General features: G+C 42.0%; 1 protein-coding gene across 1 annotated transcript; it reads left to right on the top strand.

Annotated features, from left to right (window-relative positions):
* Nucleotides 1-1,173: 1,173 nt before the first annotated feature.
* Nucleotides 1,174-24,171, top strand: grhl2b (grainyhead-like transcription factor 2b; the record flags this gene model as incomplete). The annotated part of the gene is made up of 16 exons (XM_084454772.1): nucleotides 1,174-1,193; nucleotides 2,743-2,929; nucleotides 3,322-3,389; nucleotides 3,849-4,212; nucleotides 4,520-4,578; nucleotides 4,740-4,896; nucleotides 5,343-5,454; nucleotides 12,700-12,794; nucleotides 21,094-21,252; nucleotides 21,625-21,682; nucleotides 21,806-21,945; nucleotides 22,956-22,993; nucleotides 23,213-23,304; nucleotides 23,549-23,634; nucleotides 23,806-23,870; nucleotides 24,057-24,171. 16 exons carry the CDS (start codon nucleotides 1,174-1,176, stop codon nucleotides 24,169-24,171), a joined length of 1,815 nt encoding a protein of 604 aa, XP_084310898.1.
* Between the last annotated feature and the right edge of the window lie 304 nt (nucleotides 24,172-24,475).

Raw genomic sequence — 24,475 nt, 5'->3', positions numbered from 1 at the left:
TTCAGAAGGTGATGGCGGGGTCCATGGCTCTGGCTGTGGTGACAGTTCGACTCATTAAACCAAAGAGCACTAATGTACTATCTTGCAAGAATATATAAATTGTGGTTACATTATAAAATTAATTTTCTCAGGGAAATGCATCTTATACCTGGCCATGAGTTATTTTGTAAGGGAACATCATCATGGATAATGGATTAATAGACTGTGCATTTGATGAGGTGCTGAAGTCAGCACATACTGTATTGTATACCAGGGTTTCCCAACCTGGGGTCCGGATCTGTAATAACTTCAGACCAGGTGTATATGTAGTCATTGCCTTATGAAGTAAGAAATCAAGTGTGTGTGTGTGTGTTTAGATCAGTATCTAGGGGTGTGTGTGTGTGTGTGTGTATGGTGAAGGCCATTGACTGCCAAAAGCCTTGATGCCTATCAGCCCCAGGTCAGCAGAGGGCCATCTTTAAGGTTGTGCGGTCATGCAGCAAGTCCTCTTGCACACCCAATGGCCCCCAACTTCATCCACCCTACACTTCATCCACCCCACACTTCATCCACCCTACACTTCATCCACCCCACCATGCCCCTTTTATCTCCATTCAGTTTCTCACAGTGCCCGCTTAATTAAGTATTATTCATATAATTACTACAAGGTCTAATGTGTCACCTTTGACGTGTAACCTAGGCGTTTCAAAGAAGTTGATTTCTAGGTATTGCCTACAGGTAAGGTGGGTCTTATCTGCTTTCCTGACATGACAACCTATCGCAGAGGTAAATCCACAGGAGATGGGCCAATCAGCAGAAGGCTCGCCCTCTCTCAACCCAAATACTTTACAGTGAAAGAATTCAAACCAAGGTTTATCCATTGCCATTTAGCTAAGCAAATATAGCAGACTTTGTTTATTACGGACTCATACAAGGACGTATTACTCTAATTTTACTTATTATTGGACTGGATAATTTACTTACTGGAGGTGATCACCTATTTCAAGCCGGGAGTCGCAGCGCTGCTTCTGGTGTACCTGCAAGGTGAATAGTGTCTGGGAGAGACACGGGGGAGAAAAGCAGACTTACCTGTAGCCCTGGTTCTGGCAGCTCACACCCGTTCAACTTCACAGTATCACCTGCACCGACTTGAAAGTCCAGTTTCACAAGGAAGAATCGTGGAGGAAGCAAAATATGTCACAGGAGACAGACAAGTAAGTGATGATACCGGGAGAAAGGAGCTTCGATGACTTGAACAAGCATCTAGAAAACATTTTGGAGTTTATTTTGACACGGACAAAAATAAAACTTTAGATATTATAACTAAATGAATTTTCCTTCTCATTTATATTGTTTTTCCTTTACATTACCGGGGCTTATCGAGTAAATATTTAGACTCGTGTTAAACTTGTTGGACTCATGATTGCAAGCAAAAAAGAGGTTGGCGCCGTTGTGACAATTCGATTGTGGTCGAGTTCGCCATTTTCAACAGATGGAATACCTTTGGATGAGACAGACCTGCTAATTCAGTCAGATGAATAGGACTATGATTATATTTTATATATGGCTCAATTATATCTGTTATCAGAAAAGATCCACAACGTTTTATAGGCCAACTCGAATATAAATCTACTCTCTTCAACAAAAATCCGGCTATCATGCATCTTTGTGTCCATGGGCCACCGATTTCCTCATGCCAATGCCCTTGGTGGGCTGGTATTGCTTATGTTTGTTAACCAATATGGATAGAGAGCTCATTTTGTTATTTTATTGGCTATGTAAAGAATGTGGATGAATGCGTAGCCTATTGTCATCTAACCCCCTTCATAGCGTTTATATGCCACAATACAAGGAATGTCTTAAAATAGTCATTTCGTTTTCAACAAACTTTTAATAAAATTGGCTTTGAATAACAACATTATTCTAAACGTTATATTGCAATGCAAATATATTGTATTGCAATGCAACATATCTGGCAATTATCTGGTGCATTCTGTCATTTATTCGGGAAATTAATGGAACAATTTTACACGATGGCTCGGTAGAACACATAACTGACACTGGTAGATCCATATACTGTATGTCACTGATAAAGAATATGCAAATGCTATACCCTATCAACCCCAAGAAAAACTTATACAGCAGCTCACAAGCATGTTTCCAGTGAGTTGAAACATCCTTTAAATAGGCAACTATAACATATTTTTCGATTTTGATATACAACAAGCATTTTGGCCATAGCCTACAGTGTGTTTTCTAAACATTGCCAAAACAAGGAAGTCCACCTGTATGATCTAAACACTATACTGTTTAGAATACAAATGTGGGTATGGAGTCTGCCATGTTAGCGTTTGACTCAACTGTCATGTTTTCCTTTTAGAAATAATGGTAAACTTAATAAAACTGAATACTGTATAATAGCCCCCATGTTCCAGCTGGGAGTTGACATGTTTTCAATTTCTCTTTTGACTCGCTGACTTCAAAGAGGTGTCATCACAGGTGTGTTAAACCTGCCTGTGATCTTGACTTAACCTGGGGAGTACAGTATAAAGACAACTCTGCACTTAGACATGTAGTTCACGTACATGCACGCACACACACACACACACACACACACACACACACACATTCACGTGATGCTGTGTAATATACAGTTTGTGTGTGTGTCTGTGTGTGTGTTTGTGTGCATGTTGATATGAATGCAAAAAAATATGGACAGTTGCAGGTGTGAGTATTACTGTACTTGTGTGTGTGTGTGTTCAGTAAACGTCTGGTGGTGGTGGTGCCCAACGAGAGCTCCTATCACCCGCGGAGGGCCTACACCAGCGAGGACGAGGCATGGCGCTCCTATCTGGAGAACCCGCTGACGGCCGCCACCAAGGCCATGATGAGCATCAACGGTGACGAGGACAGCGCGGCCGCCCTGGGCCTGCTCTACGACTACTACAAGGTCAGAGCAGCACACTTAGCTGGACACCCCACTGTGTACTTAATATACTAGCCTTCTTTCATAGTGTTGCTTTTTATCTACTTGGTTATTGTATGTATCAGATGTTGGTCCAGTCCAGTCCAGTCATGTTAGTTCAGAGATTACCTTACCGCAGGGCTGTGAGGTAGGAAGGATATCATATGTGAGGGCTGGATTACTATAACAATGCCAAAGACAGATTCTCAGTAATGTGCTGATCGAGTTAAATTGTATTTGAATTTGTTTCAAATACATAGAGCCTTTGGTTGAGTACAGTGGGTACTTTCATTCCTTTGCCACACAGGCTGAAATAACTCATTTAGTTAGCCTCATTCATCTTTTACTTCATGTTCCTGTTTTTCGTTTTGTTCCAGGTGCCTAAAGAAAAGAGATTGTTGCCCGTCACAAAAGTGGTTGACATTTCAGAAGAGCAAGAAAAGAGGTGAGTGTGTTGTTATGACTGTGATATGCAATATCAGTGGGAAAGGATAAGTTTTCAGATATCTCATTCAATTCATATACATCATAAAGAAGATAACATGCTACTTAAAAGCATAATGGTTCTATGCACACATGACATCAAATCAGAAGCTCGGTGGTTTTACATGTAAAAGGACATTTGAGGGGCGCCCTGGTAGCTCACCGGGTAAGGCGGACCCGGGTTTGATTCCCGGCTCGGGTCCTGTGCCGCATGTCCTCCCCTCTCTCTCTCTCCCACGTTTCCTGTCTCTCTAAACTGTCCTGTCCCATTAAAGCTGAAAAGGCCAAAAAAAAATCAAAAAAAAAAAAAAAGGACATTTGAATGACATGGCTTTTATTCAGAATGTTAACTACACAGAATCATCTCACCATTTTGACAAGTTGCTACATTTTATACCGTCTGCTGTTCTGACTATTATAGGTGTGCCTCGGGGGCAAACAGCCAGGGCGACCTCGAAACCATTGACAACCGCGTCCAGGTGCTCAAGTCTGTCCCTGTGAACCTGTCACTCAACACCGACCATCTGGAGGCCAAACGGGAGCAGTACGGCCCGGGGGCGGGGTCCGGCGAGGGCGGCGCCGCGGTCGCCGTTGTGAAGGCGGAAGTGTATGCCCCGGTCTTCATGGGAGGGGGTGGGGTTCACTACAGGGTTGAGGGGGAGGAGCCAGTGCGGGTGGTCTATGAGCAGAGCCCGTATGACACCACGGCCGTCCATCATGGCGGATATGTGAAGGACGACCAGCGGAGCACCCCTGACAGCCCCTACGAGGAGGAGAGCAACGGGGTGAGAGGAGGCGGAGAGAACGTTACCATGGTTTCCACTAATGACGTGTCCAAAGGTCTAGCGGGACCTCACTGGAATTGTATTTGACATTTTTTCAAATATTTTAGCTGTGCTTGATTGAACCAATTAGTTAGCCTCACTAAAATTACTACTATGTTTCCTCATAGGTTCACTATACTCAAATGTGAGCATATTGACCATTTACCCTGCTGCAAGTCTAGTTCCATTTTGGACTCAATGCACCATGTCAGTCAACTGCAGTAATTGAGTTCTTCCCTTTGTGACTGAATGCCATTTTTCTCAACAGAAATACCACACATCTTCCTCTCTGGCACCGGATGAGTACATATTCGACCAACAAGGAGTGTAAGTTACTGCAGCAGCCCTAATAAAGACCCTGACATACTACTAGTGTTATATTCTGCTTCAGTCTGTTCTGTTTCATTCTAATCGAATCAATCGATCAATCAAATTTTGCACAAAGAGTGTAATACAGAGTGCTTCACAAGAGCGCGTTGTTTTCACAGTGACACGTTCCAGTACACGCTAGATGCCACACGGTCCCTACGCCAGAAACAAGGGGAGGGGCCTATGACATACCTGAACAAGGGACAATTCTACGCCGTCACTCTGAGTGAACTGGGGGCCAACAAACGCCTGAGGCACCCCATCAGCAAAGTCAGGGTGAGTGGTGGCTCTCGGAAGCACGTTCCTATGTTGTGGTAATGTATGATACATCCTGGAGGGTATTCCAGAAAGCGGGTTTAGTTAAAACTCTGAGTCTGCTAACCCTTAGATTTAATTGAATTTGAGTTTTCGCTTTCGCTTAATTGAGTTTTCACTAAACCTGCTTTGTGGAATGCCGCAGTGCTCTGCTCCGCTTGCAGGGGAAGCTCATTGGATCAAAGTCAACTTTATTTATATAGCACCGTTTAATACCGGTAATTAAAACATAGTTAAAATAGTAGATAAAAAAAATAAAATAAAGTGGACATTACCCTCTATCTTAACCTTAAACATCATCCTTACCCTAACCTTTAGTGTATTTGATCTCACTCAACTGCTCATACGTCTCCCTGTCGGATGGTACTACAACATGTCTCTCCTTGATTCCTTCTTCCCTCACCCAGAGTGTGATCATGGTGGTTTTCAGCGAAGACAAGAACAGAGATGAACAGCTGAAGTATTGGAAGTACTGGCACTCCCGCCAGCATACCGCCAAACAGAGGGTCCTGGATATAGGTAACGGTTAAAGCTTACTCTCTGTGCTGAGGTGAGGACTGTGGAGTGGGAGCAGCAGTGCTTAGCGGCGGTTAGTGCTGGCGCTTGGTATCCGTATCTAGAATAGTGGTTCTCAAACCTGTGCTTGGTATCAGGGTCTAGAGTAGTGGTTCTCAAACCTGCGCTTGGTATCAGGGTCTACAGTAGTGGTTCTCAAACCTTTTTGGTCAGGTCTCCCTTTCATAATGGAGAACATTCCAGCACCCCCCCCCCCACCCCCATTTCAAACATCAAGGCATCACCTGTCAATCAAAATCCATGTTTCTAGGTTACTAGTTTCGTTTAATCTCAGAGCTAGGGTTGCCATCACATGCATTGTCAGTCAAATAAGGCAGGAGGGACACAAGCAATGTACAAACACATTTATAGTGTTACTCTCGGTGTCCCTCTCCATTAGATCAGATGTCCATATTATCCCTGCTCTGACCTCTCTACTCTCAGTTTGCAGACTGCGTGCTTGCAGCTGTCCAACGTGCATCCTATTATCACTGTAGAACACATTTTCGATTGGCTGGCAACATTCTCTCCTCGACGTCCGTTCCAGAAATCGCTCTGAGACTGATCCCAAGGAGATGAATTGTTCTTGTTCTCCCATGTTTTTACTTATCCAAGTTTGTTACAGTGTGTGTGGACGTTGACCCGGAACCATTTAGATCTTTTTTATAGTTATTAAAGTTGATTGTTATTGTTTCTATATGGACGGGCTGAGATTCTTTGACTGTAGCTGGAAATCACTCTTCCTTTCAACAGCATGCCTACCCCACTGCATTTTAGCCATTCGGGCATACATTGTGGGATTGACTAGGCTACATTTTCATGGGATTGTAATAATCTGACTGTTGTCCTTATTCTAAATAAGACAATATTTTGATGGCTTATAGAATATTCCGACCCCGGATAAGCGGATGACGATGGATGGATGGATACAATATTCCATTCATATTTCCGTTTACATGTTACAGAGCATAATCCGATTAACGACTCACGAGACGCACGCCCACATTTGGTCCCCTACAGTACTTCATATGTCCGTCATTCCCGCAATGTGACCTGAAATCTGAAGGTTCTATGCCTGAAACAGAATGCTGCTAATGTATATTCTTTTGAATGTTTATTTTCTAATTTAGCAAAAGCATTAAGCAGTTTTCTGCCGTGCCTGTTGCTTACATTGCATTACATTGGCTCATAGCCAGATGTGGACACAAGAGCGGAACTGTAGAGCAGACACACACACACACACACACTCATATGTGCATATTCACATACACACACACACACACAGTTTATTAAACAAGTGGAAGGTATGGGGGTAAGAGGGGCTCTACAAGGGAAAGTGGATGTCATATTTGTTTGGTAACCCAACCTTCAGTTGCTGTTTGGTGGACCTTGTTCCAAACTGTAGTACCCCATTATTATATACTAGTTCCCCTGTTATTATATACTAGTTCCCCTGTAGATATGAGCGGTCTCTGCAGCGTACGACCGTACATGATTAGAATCTGAGCAACAGAACGAATTCAAATTATGAATAAATGACCAAATATGAATGATTTTTTAATGTATATGTGTTAAACTGTCATAACATCACATTATATACATAGTTAAACCTATTTAAAGTGATAATCTCGAACTAATTTCATAAATCATTTTGTCATTCACGCCTTTTCATTTACAGTAATGAGAGTTCTGAGAGCCTGATGTCTGTGCGACATTCCCAGCAAAAAGCCTACACCACGCACAGGTAGTGATGCATTTTACAAACAGATCCGCCAGAGAGGATGAGAGGAACTGGCACAATGCTCTGGCGGATAGAGCAGCCTCTATTAGAGTGGATAGAGCAGCCTCTATTAGAGTGGATAGAGCAGCCTGTATTAGAGTGGATAGAGCAGCCTCTATTAGAGTGGATAGAGCAGCCTCTATTAGAGTGGATAGAGCAGCCTCTATTAGAGTGTTTGCGTTGCTAGCAAGTCTAAAGTCTAGCAATCATGGCTCCTCCAAATCACATTCCCCTCAAAATTTGTCTCCTACACAAACAAGAGGGGAAATTTTAAAGGGCACCGCATATGTTTTAACCTAACTTAAATCGGTTTCTGGGGTCTCAGAAAAGTTAATTTTAATGTCCTATGCAGAATCTGCGCAAAAATATCAAACATGTTTGATATGCTCCGACTCGCTCTGACTTGGATCGGGAGAAGTCTGTTCTCATCATACACTTGCCGATTTAAATCTGTACCCCTCATACACTTACAGATTTCTGTGCCAAATTGCCACTCCGATTACCCCCAACTAGTGCAGACTGCTGCCGACTAGGACAGACTCATAAAATCGGGCATAATATCTTGTAGTGTATCCTCAGCTTGAGCTATCTTATTTCGTCTGTCTGAATGGATTCCTGTGAAAGCCCCGTTGACCAATGAGATGGAGGGGGAGGAGCGGGGGAGGGGTGCCAATTTCTTCACGAAGAGTTGGGACAAGATGTAGCGATACGTGTGGATTTTTGCAGCAGAAAACAGAACAGCGATGCGACATAATTCCTGATGTGACGCGCTCGACTCGGCTGGAAAAAAATGGCAGAGTTCAGAGCGGAAGCAAACCTGGCTGCTAGGGCGAGACCTGGGCGGGACTATGATAATGCTCCTCGATCTACGTCACCAAAACGTCAGTAACAACGCGGAAAACTCTGAAAATCCGAATGGCTTGTTGAAGGGTGGAGCTTCCAGGGCAGGATAAAGTGTGCTCACTATAAATAAACAACTGGGTTGTTTGATATCAACCTTTGTACATTGGTAGGCCCATCAGAGACCAACATGTATATGATAAACACATTACAAAATTGATTTAGCATGTGCGGTGCCCTTTAAGTTGTGGTCTTCAGATTTGTGTGTGACAAGAGGTTGTGATCACGGAACTGCAAGGTTAACGTTATTTAGCTAACTGTTAAAACAACACAATGTATAACTTTGTGTTCTTGACAGCTACACAGGTGAATAAAGCTAACTAACCAAGACAACAACACTGTCAGCATGTTTTAATTCATGTACCTACATTATTAACATTATTATCAGGTTGATGTGGAATTTATAATGCACTTGATGACAGTATAATTAGCTACCCAACCTAGGTTAGATTAGGGTTCCCAAGCAAAGTAGACCAATGCAAATGTATTGATACCTTGCTTCAATTCGTCAAAAATGATGTGATCATCCAAACAAAGCTTTGTTGCTTCACCCTTCCGGCTTCATAATCATGTCCCACCAACACTTTGTCTCCTTGCAGCAGTAAGGAGCACTGTTTTGCCCTCTGACTTGACCATCACATTCCCAGTGGCACAACACTTTGGCCTCTGGTATACAGTATAAAATGTTCTATCTATTTAAACATTTAAAGTTAATTGCATTTATTTATCGTCTCTAGTTGTCAATCAGCAGAACGTAAAAATAAACATAAAAATTGTAAAACAGCTAAACAGTTACTTAGTTTATACCTTGGAGACAAACTAAGATTTATAACCGCATATTTGACACGTACACATTGACACATTTTTGTCACATAACCTTTATTGAAGGAAAGATCAAAGATGGCGGTGGGCTCATTTGTATTTGGCCCCACTAAAGCCTTGAGGGCTTGACATAGCAAACACTCCATACCTTCTCACGAGTGGACCAGCAGCCATTATGGAGAGAATGTATCGAATGCTTCAAAAGAGTGAACTTTTTTCAGACTTTTTTTTGTTTGTTTCGAATGTTTCACTGCATCGGAAAGCTTTACAAGCTAGCCAACCTGGGCTACGTTACAAACCTAAAGACCGCTGAACGTTATGGCAAGGGAAGGCAGTGTTAGATGTAATTATTATTCCTATCAGGTAGCCTAATGTTACACAAGCTAGATTCAAGTCACAGAGCCAACAATTTGAAAATGCTAGACTCTAGCAGCTTGACTAAACTTGTCTGTTTAGCTTAGCTATCTACTGACAAAAGTATTTTTATAATCTAGGTGTGGCCCACATGCTGTCAGTCCGCTGACATCACACAAGTGACACTAGTTTCAAAGTGATCACTGGGAAATAAAGTCCAAAAACACCTGCAGTCATCCTAGGTGTCGCCAAAAATAACTAAACGGAAAAGTTCAAGATTATCACTTGAAACGGTATTTCCAGAAATAGCTGGGACTTTTGAGTTAAATCGGGGGAGCGCTATTGCGCTTCTTAAACAGCAGTAGAATTCTATGACTCATTGGACAGTAATACCTATGGCGTATGGATGGGGTACTACAGATATACAGTATAATGACAAATTCACTGACAAATAGTTTCTTTGTAATTCATTGTCGTAATAAATCCTCAAATTGAATACTTTTAATATAAATTGAACACATATTATCATTTTAACATTTTATTACATTATTGAGAAATTGTAAGTCTGGTGCATCAAAATGCTGTATGCAAAGTGAAGAAGAGACAGCCCCTACTGTGATGTAAAATGAAGTGTACCTGCATAGCAGCAGAGTATGTGGCTGACTTAAGAGTGAGCTCTGTTGATGTGGGATCTTCTAATGGCAAATAAGTCCCCACCCAACTAATGGCAAGGCAATCAGAGACCACCTGCCGCTGCCCAATTCCCTTCAGGCCAGAAAGGAGATTAATTCCCCTCCAAATACCCCCCACTCCTCTCAAATGTTACCAAGGGCCACTGAGTAGATGTTTTGTTACTTAGAACAACCAGGTCTCCCCCTTTAAATGTACAGGGTACAATATCATTAAATACCATTGAAAGTATTATTGACTGATTGCATAATGTTTTAAAAATGGGAAAAAATCGTTCACATTAGGTCCGCGGCCACAGAGAATTTCCAACAGGTGTTTTTTGTCAGTCTAGTGCCAAACCTTAACAAGTCAAACGTCTTCGTCAAACCTTTCACCGTGGTCGCCTGCCAGATTTGTTGAATTTGAATCTTAAAAGAAGTAATTTTTTTCCCAAGCTAAGTTGAATGAATGCATGCGAGACTGGGCTCGTGCATTTGGCAAGCTGCGACCTGCAGGCTAGGTAGAGAGGCAGGTATGTGGGAAACTCAGGGTGGAGGGCAGACGTCCACGGCTTGTTGGGACAGAGAGAGGAATGCATGCAGTGTTCCCAGACTTGCTTCTCTGTCTGCTGGAGACCTGGTCTCATCCAGTGTTATCATATATTTTAATGTTTTGTGGACAGATGTCCCAGTCTGATGTCTTTTTTATTTTTTATCGGAATTTCAATTTGATGTCCATTCTGTTAACAACTACGAAGTAGTAACATCAACAGTGTTCAGTTACACCCATGTCTAAAGAACATTAGAGTTATCATTGCTGTGGCCTCGTCAGAAAGACAGTAGATACATTATATAGTGCATGAGGAAGTGACTCCTTGTTTAGACTGACCTTATGGTGTGATTTGCCAGGGTAATGAGCCTGTGTGACCAGGACAGACCCGGCTGTGTCATTTGGTCTTTGTAAACAGAAAGCCCCTCAGGAGATCTGCGATGGAGGCCATCTTTGTTCCTTCCTGATCTTACAAAGGGTGGAGAGGCATCTAGGTAGGGAATGGGTGAACGATGGGGGGAAGGTGACCCCTGGTCAAATGACAAGCAACCAGCTCTAGACCTGGAAACGCAGCAGGCCAGGACAGACAGTGGCTGTGTAATCCGACACCTCTGTCTCCGCCAGGCAGGGATTTGAATGGCAGTTGAGGCAGGACTCGGGGCCATGTCACTGGATCAGGGATTTCAGTGGAACCATTTATCGAGGGATGGGGGGTTAATAATGGATGTGGATGTTGCTGTGGAATGGTTGCTGTGGAGTGGAGTGTTCAGAAGGGTCAAAGTTCAGAGGGTGAAATGTTCAGAGAGGTGAAACATTCAGAATGTTTCAGATAAAAGTCTTGTTTAGAGTTGATGCTGCGCCTTGCTCCAAAATGGGTAATCTATCACCACTTCTGTTACTACATTATTTTTTAATGATGAATTCAAATGGCACTGACGCTTAACTTAGACACTCCTCAACGCGCACGTCTCCCGGGTGTGTTTTCAGATAGATAGATATAGATAGCAGGTAGTCTAATTGATTAATCCCCGAAGGGAAATTACACTTTCATTGCAAAATTATTTATTTCCTCCAACTGTCTGGAGAACAGACCTTCCTTGACACACACTTCTCCCACGTGTGCTTTCAGATAGATAGATAGATAGATAGATAGATAGATAGATAGATAGATAGATAGATAGATAGATAGATAGATAGATAGATAGATAGATAGCCATGGTAGCCTACTTTATTAATCCCAGAGGGGAAGTTGTTAAACGTATTTTGACCAGACAGACTCATCTGGGACTCCTCCTTGTGAATCATCTTGTAATGTGTGACCCTCTATCACCGGTCAGTCAGGTAGCGTGACACCCACCACCAACATACAACATTTCAAGGCCAAGTAGTCGCACAGTGTGTGCAGTACTCCGATCTGACGACTTTGAAAGTTGAGTAGTATTCTGAACTTAGCTTTAGTTGTGGAGAAGTGCAGTTCTATATTTACCCAGTCACTGACCTACGTCTGCGTTTAAGTGATACAGCTTCCTCTATTGCCTGCTGCTTGCTTTGAAGCCATAGAGTTTGTTGACACAACCAGATAAGACACTATCTGTAAAAGTGAAGCGTGCCGTCTGATAGTGTCGGATTAGTTATCCAACTTAACAATAGCTACCTGGATTTTCAGATAGTAATCATTTATTGACTCAATTGGTTCTGTTTAATCAGTGGTTTTGGGTGTAGGGTGTTTTTTCTAGACGTGATAGCCACTTGTGGTTTGGGAGAACGGGGTACTGAAGTTTGAAATGGTTGAAAATCCTTGACGATGTGAACATAAAATGTTGATAATTTATTTTCAAATGTGCTCTCAGGCCTTGGTGAAATATTACTTATCGTCCTTTCAAACGCTTGGCTGGAGTGGCAAATTTAGGGTTTGCACTTCTGGGATTACTCCATGGGTTCCAATGCTATGGACAAGCTCAATGACATTAGTAGGGGAAGTGAAGCTAAAGTTTTCTGAAAGGATTTCAAATACCATTTACCTCTGTCAAACCCTGGATGGAGCTGGTTTAGTAGAACAGCACCTGACTGCCCCCTGATTCCATCTCATCTCCCCTGTCCTTCTCTCTCTCCCTCCCTCCCTTGCTCCTTTACAGCAGACTACAAGGAGAGCTTCAACACTATAGGGAACATCGAGGAGATTGCCTACAACGCCGTCTCCTTCACCTGGGACGTCAACGAAGAGGCCAAGGTAAAAAGCTGTGACTTTCCCAGAACCCTAGCGTGTTGTGTCACTGGTGAAGGTGTGCCTTGGATGGAAAAGCCACAGATCCGGTTTTTATGCTGATTCAACCGTTGGGAAATACGGGCACTCTCTTGTTAAACAGACATTGGATTATGACAAATACAGGCTGGGACCTCCCTCATAGACTCACCTACACTCATTCAAGTTCATTTGAATCACTAGAATTTAGTTTAGTGTGTGTTCAGCTAAAAGTAATCCCATTTAGATTTGTCTATAGATTAGTTAATTAAGAATAGAGAGGAAGTATTTTTAAAGAAACAAGAGATGTGTACTTTTCCTCTGCTTGAACACAGTTGGCCTGTGAACCATTTGTGGACACTCCTAACGGCAGGGCCCACACAGAGACAATTGTGACATTAAGGATTGGCCAGACACCCCCCAACCAACACACATCAAACACACACACATACACACACACACACACACACACACACACGCAGACACACACACACACACACACACACACGCAGACACACACACACACACACACACACACACACACACACACACACACACACACACACCACTCCTAACCCCACCCTGTTTTGTTTGTTTTGCCCTCTTTTCTGTGAACCTGCTGGGTACACACACAGACAGGCACACACACACACACACACACACACACGCACACACACACACACACACGCACAAAGACACTCCTCCCATCTTTTCTGTGTACCTGCTGTACAAACACACAGGGGTGAGTGTGTGGGTCTGTGTCTCAGGGGCAGGGCTTGGCTAGTCTCTGTCTCGGGGGCTGGGCTTGCCTCCATTCCTCTATTTACTGTGGCTCTTGTTTGGCTCCTCCATTGTCATAAAGTTGAAGACAAAGAAATGGCTGGACCAATTCCAGCTCTCTGAGCTAATATTGACACTCTCTGAGGTTCTGTCATACTAGTCACCCCTGCAGGTAGAAAGAGTCAGCATGACAAGAATAGGCTTACTTTTACTGATAGTAATAGTTGATGCAAAGTGTTTTCCCTTCCTACAAATTTTCTCTCCAACTACAAATAATGTGAATTCATTCGCCCTGTGCTAACATAACAAAACAAATACAATTAAGGGATGGGTTGACTGTTGCTGACACCCAGCATTTTCTTTTTACCTCAGTCATTTTGACCTAGATAGACCTCTAGATTGCAGCAGATGAAGCTCTATTGTAATAGCATTGCAATGCACTGGGGAGCCACAATGGTGGAAGCAGTAATGTATTTCTCCTGTTGATTCTGTCGAGCATAAATAATGGCCAATGGTGTCTGTTGTGGTCACAGAGGTCATGGCGTAGTACACATAGTTTTCCATGTCAAACATTTTACATTTCACCGATATCAGTGTTTTTATTGAACATGTGTACATGACATGGTAGAATGTGACGGAGCTCCAGAGCCTGAAAGGAGTCATTTTCCGCTGCTGTGATGTTTTATTTTTATTTTTCAGTCAGGAAAGACATTATGTAAGGAATTTAAATAAGTGTTTTTTAGTAGAAACATAACAATGGAAAAGGTTTTGAGAAAGGACAGAAGAGTTAGAGATCCTTATGCTCCGTTTACACAGAGACGGACACCTGAAAGTCCACACCAACCCAAACATATTTTCACACTAGAAACGAACTGGACCATGGTTCAGTTTGATCCAGACCGAGAGGGGCCAGGCTGTGATTTACTTCCTGAAATATTTTGATCAGCGCCATCTTGCCAAATCGACCCCTTTTGACATGCACAGTTGTGCTTTTCTCAGACCCCGCCGCGTTCACGAACAGTTTGCACCATGCAATTATTATTTACATAATTTTGTATTACTTAACAATGCTAATGCAGGGACATGCAATACAGCGGGGAGAGCGGTGAACGCGCATTAAAAATCCACATGAACGTGTTAACTTGGTGGACGCGACCGGGTCAACAAATCACGTGGTTAAAACATGAGAAAAGCATTTCTGCGCATGCCTGTGACACGAGAAAACACAACTGCGCATGCCAAAAGGGGTCGGCTTCACTCTCAAGAATGAGGCATCAACGTAGTCACCGCATCCAGTTCTATTAATACATCCATGGTATGACCGAGACCACCTCTTTTCGTCGGACCAGTTGTTCCGGACCGTGGTCTGGTGGAGGTTTCACACCTGTAAATTTAGAAAACGTTTTTTTTTCTCATCAGAGCTTAGGTCACTGAAAACAGTGCTTATGGAAAATGCTAACCTGACATGCCAGATGGTTTGCTTTGCATATAATCCGTTGGAAATTGTTTCGAAAAGGGCTGACACTTTCCAAAATACTTGGCAGGTGATTGGATGAGCCATCAGTTTACCACCATCTATTACGTGCTAACTTCAACCGCTCCTCGCTATCGTCACAGCTAAACCCGCCCAGCGTAGCTGTTTGTATTTCCTCTTAAAACGCTGATTGGCTCGATTGTTTTCCGATGGAGAGTAGCCAGACTAATGCCGCGTTCCAGATAGGATTTTGAGCCCGTAAGTTACGACTTCAAGTCACGACTCACGACTTCATAGCGTTCCAGGCAAACTGTCTGAATGCGTGGCATTCTAGATAAATGTAAACAAGCTGATATGGTAAAAGCTTGAGATTTGGCACATTGTCAGAGCTGGCAAGCTAAACATTGTATGCCTAATTTCGCTATGCTAAGAAATCGTACGTTACATTTTATTTATTGACATCATCGACTTTTGGCCGTTTGCATGCTCACGTTCAGGTTTACCTTAATGTTAGCTAGCTAGCACTAGCTATCTCTTGTCAACATATTTGGGCATCATTACATACACATAGCAGATTGTAGTGCATAATCATTTGTATTATTTTGATACAACGTACAAATTTACTTACGTTGCCCTAAAGTTATCTTTGTCGCCATACCCATGGGGGCTGCCATCTTGCTTAGAGGGCTGTGTGACGTCAGAGAGCGCAACTGGGAGTACATCGATCTGGTGCGAGGTCATGGGTGGGAAGTTACGGGTTTGACTGCCATTCCAGTGCATTTTCACGTGTAGAAGGTCGGAAAAACACGAGTTACGGGTTGCCTGGAACGCGCCATTATTTGCGAGAGAAACAGAATGTGAGCTTGCAAGATCAGGATGGTCTCATGAGGTAAGGCAAGGCAAGTTTATTTGTATAGAACATTTTAGCAACAAGGCAATTCAAAGGGCTTTGTATGAGACATTAAAAGCATCAAGACAAAGTGCAACACATAAAAGGTCATACCGTATAAAACGAAATGCCAAAAAGGACATTTACTGTAAAACAAAATGCGGGAAAAATTAAATACAGGAATAAAAGTTACAGTGTAGTGTATGAATGAATAATTATTTGATTTAATAAAAAGCAGCGGCAAAAAGTCTTCAGTCTTGATTTAAAAGAACTGAGAGTTGCAGCAGACCTGCAATTTTCTGGAAGTTTGTTCCAGATATGTGGAGCATAAAAACTGAACGCTGCTTCTCCATGTTTTATTTGTCCCTAAACCGTTCAGTGCTTTATAAGCCAACAGCAGTATTTTAAAGTAAATGCTTTGATAGACAGGAAGCCAGTGTAAGGACCTCAGAATTGGAGTGATGTGATCCACTTTCTTGGTCTTAGTGAGGACTCGAGCATCAGCGTTCTGAATCAGCTGCAACTGTCTGATCGATTTTTTAGAGAGACCTATAAACACACCGTTACAGTAGTCGAGTCTGCTGAAGGTAAACGCATGGACAAGTTCTTCCAGATCCTGCTGAGACATAAATCCTTAAATCCTTGATATATTCTTCAGGTGATAGTAGGCTGACTTTGTAATTGTCTTAATGTGACTGTTGAAATTCAGGTCTGAGTCCATGACTACACCAGGATTTCTGGCTTCGTTTGTGGTTTTTAGTATTACTGATTGGAGCTGAGCGCTGACTTTAAATCGTTCTTCTTTGACTCCAAAGACAATTACTTCAGTTTCATTTTTGCTTAGTTGAAGAAAGTTCTGGCACATCCAATCGTTTATCTGTTCAATGCACTTACTCAGTGCTTGAATGGGATTATAATCCCCTGGTGATATGGTGATATAAATCTGTCTGCATAGCTATGGTAGCATATTTTGTTGTTTTCCATAATTTGAGCTTGTGGGAGCATGTAAATGTTGAGCAGAAGAGGCCCCAGAATGGAGCCTTGGGGAACTCCACAGGTCATTTTTGTCTGCTCAGATTTGTAATTGCCTATAGAAACAAATCTTGGTGCTGTGGTGTGGTTCAAATCCTGACTGGAAGACATCAAAACAATTGTTTAGTGCCAGGACGTTGTTCAGCTATTGAAAAACTGCTTTTTCAATGATTTAACTTAAAAACGGGAGGTTTGATATGGGCCTATAATTGTTCATTTGTGAGGCGTCTAGATTATTCTTTTTTAAGAGTGGCTTGACGACAGCAGTTTTCAGGGTTTGTGGGAACACATCTGAAAGAAGAGATAGGAAGGAAAACGCCTTCCAGGGTGTAGATTTAAATAAAAAAAATGTTTTTACCTGTATTCGTGTGGACAGGTAAATCTGAGCTTATAAAAACGCTGACATCATGGCCTCAATTTGCTCATGGCAAATGTTGTATTGAGCATGTGCCAGGACCAGAATGATGGCAGCTATACTGGTCTGTTAAAGTTTTACAAATCAACCTAGCTTTACTTCTGCTTTCGCCATCGTTCTGTTTAGTTTGCCAAGACTGAAATTGCTGCTCGCTCAAGAAGACGCTCAATATGCACCCAATATTGTTCTGTGGTGTTTGACGTGGCACATTATCGGCACCTATAGGGCTGGGTTTAAAAAATCGATTAATCGACTCTGAATCGATTCTGAATCAAATGATTCCGAATCGATTCATGAATCCCAAAATCAATCTTTTATTTAATGAATGAATGAATAAATGAAGGAATGAATAGTTCATTAATTCATTCAATGATTCATTCATTCATTCGTTTTTGGAAATCAGTATCAATACCCAGCCGTAGTATTGATGTGTTGCATAACTTGGCAGTCATGTAATTAAGGTTACAGCAAAAAAAAAAAAAAAAGGTTTTAGTAACACTAACCGAATTGATATTGAATCGAATCGAATCGAATTGAATCGTGATAATCGATTCTGAACCTTGTGAATCGGAATCGAATCGATCCTTGAAATTCGATACCCAGCCCTACTACTGGCCTGGCATGCTTATGTGAGCGTTTTAAATAGTTTTTGCGTTGTCGTGTGGAGGTGACCAACCTTTGGACTCGAGACCACTGGAACTGTAGAAGACTTTACCAGAAATGTATAATTGTAACAATGGAATGTTGAGACTTCGGCATTCTTAATGAGTACTTTTTAAAATGTACCATGGGTGAGTTGTATTTCTCTCAAAATGACTCCCCTTGCCATTCCACCAAACACGGGTGTTAAGCCCTACAGTACAGTATGTCTCTTTGACAGTGGACTACGACTGGTAAAGGCACCTGGGCAAGGTCACATTCCCCGTCATTGGTCACCTTTACCCCCACCAGACCCTTCTTCACCCCACCCTTGTTAATGATATTAAGGATTCTTGTTATCTTGTTTGATACCTTCATATACCTATCGCCCATTAATCTGTTTTAAGGTGTTTTTTAAGGGCTTAATAACCCTTAATAACCTATTGTTTTTAATGACAGTAAATTAAGGTACCTTTAAGGTATAGATTCAGGGGTTGTATCAGTGGTAATTCTAGCCTTTTAAGGGATTTTTCTCTCTTAAAATGTATGTGAAATGTGCACAAAACACATTAAAAAAATACCTGAATAACTTATATATATATTATAAATACCCATTAATTAATCCATTAATCACCCCCTTAAAAACCAATTAAATATCCCTTAACTGTTTCCTTATTGATGGGGAAATGAATGGTATTTTAAGGTAAAAAAATTAAGGGATCTGGTTTCATAGAGACAAATCAAACTGTTGTGCGTTTTCTTCTAACTCTTTTAGTTTCTGTTTTATAGTTTGCAGAAGCTGAAAAACAATGAGCTACCCAGAATGCATTACAATTTTGGAGCAAGGAGGGAAATTAATTGTATTTTAAGGGGTTCAGGTTTCATAGAGCAGGTGACTAACCGTTGGTCTCGACCACTGAAACTGTTGAAGACTTTACTGTAAATGTATAATTGTAACAATGAAAGATTTTCCAAATCACCGTTGGTCTGGACAGGATTTTTTTTTTAATGGGGGTGGGGGGGGGGGTATCCATGTATGTGTGGATGAGGCCTTAGACTCCTCAGTCAATGAGATAGTTGAACTAGTTTTATTTAATCATGTTTAGGTATTTCTAAGTTATACTCTACAAAATTGACAGGTATATCGTTTTGTTTTTTGGCTGTGGCTTTAATGCTGAGAGAGTTGTAAAGTGGAAACAAAACAGAACCGTTACTTTAAGCTGTCAAAAAAACAAAACAAGAAAAACAGGAAATGTTCCCACACTCTAGTATGTAGTTGTTGATCCTCTGTTGCCCTAAGGCGGTTGATTTAGTGGTTGAGGGTAGATACGGCTTGTTGCAGCAAGCCTACTGTATTCTGTACCCTACCTGTTATGACAATAAAATGACCTTCCGTTGCTTGACAAACCTGTATGAGACACATGAGCCATAAAACAGGGACCTGTAAAAGGTTCTTACGTAATAATGTGTAACAATGAGTAATGAGTTCCCATGCTTTCATTTCATGCTCAGTATTTTCTTTCATGTTTTCCTTGGAAGAAGTCCTAATGGACACAGATATTAGGCTATTAATTGACTGAGTGGTTCGCCCCATTTCAACTGGTTGAATCTCAAAAGGCTTTCCTCAATTCCATGTCCTCTGTCCTTGCCTTCTTCTTACATTGCTTTTGAACAGAGGATCCAACAGAACAACGTCTGAGTGCTTTGAGAATGAGGCTAGAGGAGAGGATGCAAGGAATCAAAGAGTGACTTTAGAGACTTTTTCAGTCCCTGTCCATGATCAACCCTCGGCCCTGACCCAGTCCCTAGCAGATCTGAAGTGATTGAATAGGCATTATGGTAGAAACCAGACTAGTAGATAGAGAGAATTAAGATCCACACGCCAGGTAGCTCCCATTAGAAACTTGTTTAGAAAGGAGATGCACTGAGTTCTGGCGAGTAGTAGTACACTGACTACCTACGTTAGATGCAATTATTGAATAAAAGCATCTGCTAAATGACTGTAATGTCATGTAATATAATATAATGTAGAATTAAAGCCATTGCTCTGTCCTGAATTGATGTTTTCTGTGTGACAAAAACCTTGTTGGATATGGAGGGGTTGTGTAGTGGTACCTCTCTTCTGTGTCTCCTCCTTGATCTGCTTGTGAGGGGAGGGGCAGTGATCCTCGTCTGACGGCCTGAACATCCTCTTCACCAGGACGCTCCTGACAGTAGCACCATCATCATCATCATTCCATCAATATCAAAAAAGACAACAAAGATCATATTGCTTAATTCGATTTTATTATTTCAGATAAAGGCCAAGGCAGTCTTCTTAGAGCCTTTGACTTCAAATCAAACTTTATTTGTATAACACATTTCATACTGAGGCAACACCTAAATACATGTCAGATATGCTTTTAAAATATACACCTAGTAGGTCCCTCAGGTCCTCAGGCACTGAGCTTTTAATGGTCCCTAGAGCCAGGACTAAGAGGCATGGGGAGGTCCTAGAGCCAGGACTAAGAGGCATGGGGAGGTCCTAGAGCCAGGACTAAGAGGCATGGGGAGGTCCTAGAGCCAGGACTAAGAGGCATGGGGAGGTCCTAGAGCCAGGACTAAGAGGCATGGGGAGGTCCTAGAGCCAGGACTAAGAGGCATGGGGAGGCAGCCTTCAGTTCGTATGCCCCCAGCCTTTGGAACACCCTGCCAGAGGACCTGAGAATGAAACTTTTAAGCAAGATCTATCGTTTTTATAGTATTTTATTCTATTTTACACTATCTTTAATTTTTTATTATTTTACTTTGTTTCTTTTAAATCTGTTCTTACTGTGTTTGTATGATTTATGTTTTTATCCATCTCCTTTTATGTAAAGCACTATGTGTTACATTAATTTGTATGAGTGGTGCTGTATGAATAAAATTCCATTCACACTGACATTAACACAATGCGCTTTACAGAGAGCAATGGGGGTGGGCGTAGGTCCCACCCCTACAACTTGTAAAGATATCCCTTTCTAAACTAGTGTTTTTGTCTGTGATTGGTCCATTTGACCTTGTATTTCTTTGATTTTAGATCTTCATCACGGTAAACTGCCTAAGCACAGACTTCTCGTCTCAGAAGGGGGTGAAGGGTCTTCCTCTGATGATCCAGATCGATACCTACAGCTACAATAACCGCAGCAACAAGCCCCTCCACAGAGCCTACTCCCAGATTAAGGTCTTCTGTGACAAGGTAAACTCACATACTGTATGTAATGATCACACACACACACACACACACACACACACACACACACACATACACACACACACACATGCACGCACGCACACACACACATACACACACACACACACACACACACACACACACACACACACACACACACATATACTTAAACTCTGTAAGAGAAACAGGGCTGTATGTTTCAAAGAGTGTAGACTACTTTTTGAGTACTTGTTCCCTCTAGTGGCGTCATGCATAGTTGGAAGCTGCTGTAATGACTTATTTTTGTCTGCTGTCTGACTGGCTGACCATCTGTTTTTTTTTTCTATTTCCATCTGTCTGTCCGTCTCTGTCTGTCCGTCTCTGTCTGTCCATCTCAAGGGCGCTGAGAGGAAGATAAGGGATGAGGAGAGGAAACAGAACCGCAAGAAGACAAAAGGTTAGACATCTTGCTGTCAGCACTGTTCACTATTCACATTGTATATTGGGCCATGCACAGTATCTAAACAATCAAAACATTGTGGAACAATGTGCTAACATTCTCTCCTCCTGTGTGTCTTAGGGAAGGATGGAGGCGTGTGTGTCATTACACTTCCTAAGAAGTCAGACGCGACATACTTCAAGACCATGACAGATCTGGAGGCACAGCCTGTCCTCTTCATTCCAGACGTCCATTTTGGGAACCTGCAGAGGGCTGGACAGGTTAGAAATGCACTCTGATTTTATCTTTTTCTTTTAGAAAAAATATATATATAATGATTTTACCAATACTATGAATTTCAAGTATTTCGAGTAGCCACTTGCAGTGGTTTCATTGGATTGGGTCAAGTAGATTTGAGTATTTGACAGTGTTTACAATTTGGTGTGACCCTAGCCTCGTGAGACCATCCTGAAATTTGGTGTGACCCTAGCCTCGTGAGAACATCCTGATATTGCAAGCTCACATTCTGTTTCTCTTGCAAATTAGTTGGGAAACTCTCCATACAGATCAGTTTGTGCCAGATCGATCTCACCAGTCAGTGTTCCAAGAGGAAATACAGACGACTATGCTGGGCGGGGTTAGGTGTGATGATAGTGAGGAGCGATTGAAGTTAGCATGTGATAGATGGTGATAGACAGATGGTTCATCCAATCACCTGCCAAGTATTTTTGAAAGCGCCTGCACTTTTCCAAACAGTTTCCAACAAATAGTTCCCAGATGGTTATGTGAAGCAAACCATCTGGCGCATCAGATTAGTGCAACTCCATCCCATGATTAGTACACCTTCCATAAGTTAGCTATGGAAGCTTCAGTTGGCCTGGTTCTTTCAGTATTTCCTGTGTGACGTGACCAGGTTGGCATTATAGCTTTGTGCCAAACTTCCTCTGACTTGAAATGGCCCAGTGGAAAATACAACAGGCTTCCTACAGCATAATTTCCGACCTTTGCAGAAAGGTTAGGTTATCAGGGACCTTTGTAACAACGTTGTTACAGCCTCACATTTGAAATGCCCAGCTGCTGAGATGGTCGTATGTCCTTTCGTATTTTGGAGCCAAATTGTGGTTTTTCCATCAGTGGATGTTTTAGAGGCCATGGAATTCTTCAAGCGTTTAGAGCTAGCCAGCCAAGCCTAAATTAGCAGTGTAGTTTTTGAAGAATTTGGCATTGTTTGTTATACTTGGACCAAAGCTGTTCAGTATGTTGATCGTAACGATGTGCTGTTCTTTTTCAGGTATTTGCCTTCAATGCAGAGGAGATTGAGAGAGAAGGGTGAGTGTGCGGGCCAGGCAAATAAGTGTTCATACGCATATGTTCATACACATTCACATTCATACATGCAAATTAATCTTATAATATTTAAATAGTTCACACACATACACACACAGACACACACACACACACACACACACACACACAGAGCAGTACAATCATAAGGGATATTTAACAAGCCTTTGTTGATGATGATGATGATGATGTTGCTACTGTCAGGAGCGTCCTGGTGAAGAGGATGTTCAGGCCGTCAGACGAGGATCACTGCCCCTCCCCTCACAAGCAGATCAAGGAGGAGACACAGAAGAGAGGTACCACTACACAACCCCTCCATATCCAACACGGGTTTTGTCACACGTAAAGTGTCAATTCAGGACAGAGCAATGGCTTCAATTCTAACAGTTAATGTTTTTGCTGTAGTAATGTATGGGTAAAAACTATGTAATCTGTCAACAGTTTATGGATATATCATTACAACACAGTTATCTTTTTATATACATACACACATTTACAATTTACAATATACTATAATCTTTCCTCATTCTCTCTGTGCAGTGCTACTGTATGTGAGGAAGGAGTCAGATGAGGTGTTTGATGCTCTCATGCTCAAGTCTCCCACACTGAGAGGCCTGATGGATGCTGTGAGTATTTGTGTGTGTGTGTGTGTGTGTGTGAGAGAGAGCGAGAGAGAGAGAGAGAGAGAGAGAGAGAGAGAGAGAGAAAAGAAAGAGGAGAAAGAAGCAATGTCATGCTCTCTAATTCCTTTTGCCTACCAGTTTGTAATATCACAGCAATTCCATTGGTCCCCACAGATATCAGAGAAATACGGACTCCCCACGGAGAGAATAGCGAAGGTATACAAGAAAAGCAAAAAAGGGTAAGTGAGAGAGGATGAGCATATGTTAGCAACATTATTTGTTTGCACCCATTGCTTTATTTGTTGAAGAAGCAACAATACAATTTCTGTGAGCCAAAATATATGTGTTAAATTAATATTTGTTTACTGTAATAAGTGCACAGATCTAATTTGGATATTGTATGTCTCTCAAATGTCCTTGTATAGGATTCTGGTGAACATGGATGACAATATCATTGAGCACTATTCCAATGAGGACACGTTCATTCTGAACATTGAGAGCTACGCAGATGCCTACAAAGTGATGCTCACTGAGATCTGACAGCTGATTGGCTGAGAGTGGACTGCAGAGACAGTGATTGGACAGCTGGCAGAGATCTGCAGGACTGACTGGAACTGGAATGCTGATAGGTTGAGATCTGTGACACTTTGGGACCTTGACAGCATCAGAAATCTTGAGGATAGTTGCTAACCAAATTGAATCAGACGACAATTATCCCACTTACAAGACTGGCTGTCTGACGAATGGATACCACTCACCTTGGGAATACAAATGGATTCCAAACACTGTCACAATAGACAGCTTCTCTGTCCAATTCTCTGTCATCATCAAAATTAAACTACAG

This window comes from Borostomias antarcticus, assembly GCF_949987555.1.
Source record: "Borostomias antarcticus genome assembly, chromosome: 21".
In the NCBI taxonomy this organism is placed as follows: Eukaryota; Metazoa; Chordata; class Actinopteri; order Stomiiformes; family Stomiidae; genus Borostomias; species Borostomias antarcticus.
Note: the sequence above shows the minus strand (reverse complement) of the source record. Positions and strands in the feature narration are given on the sequence as shown.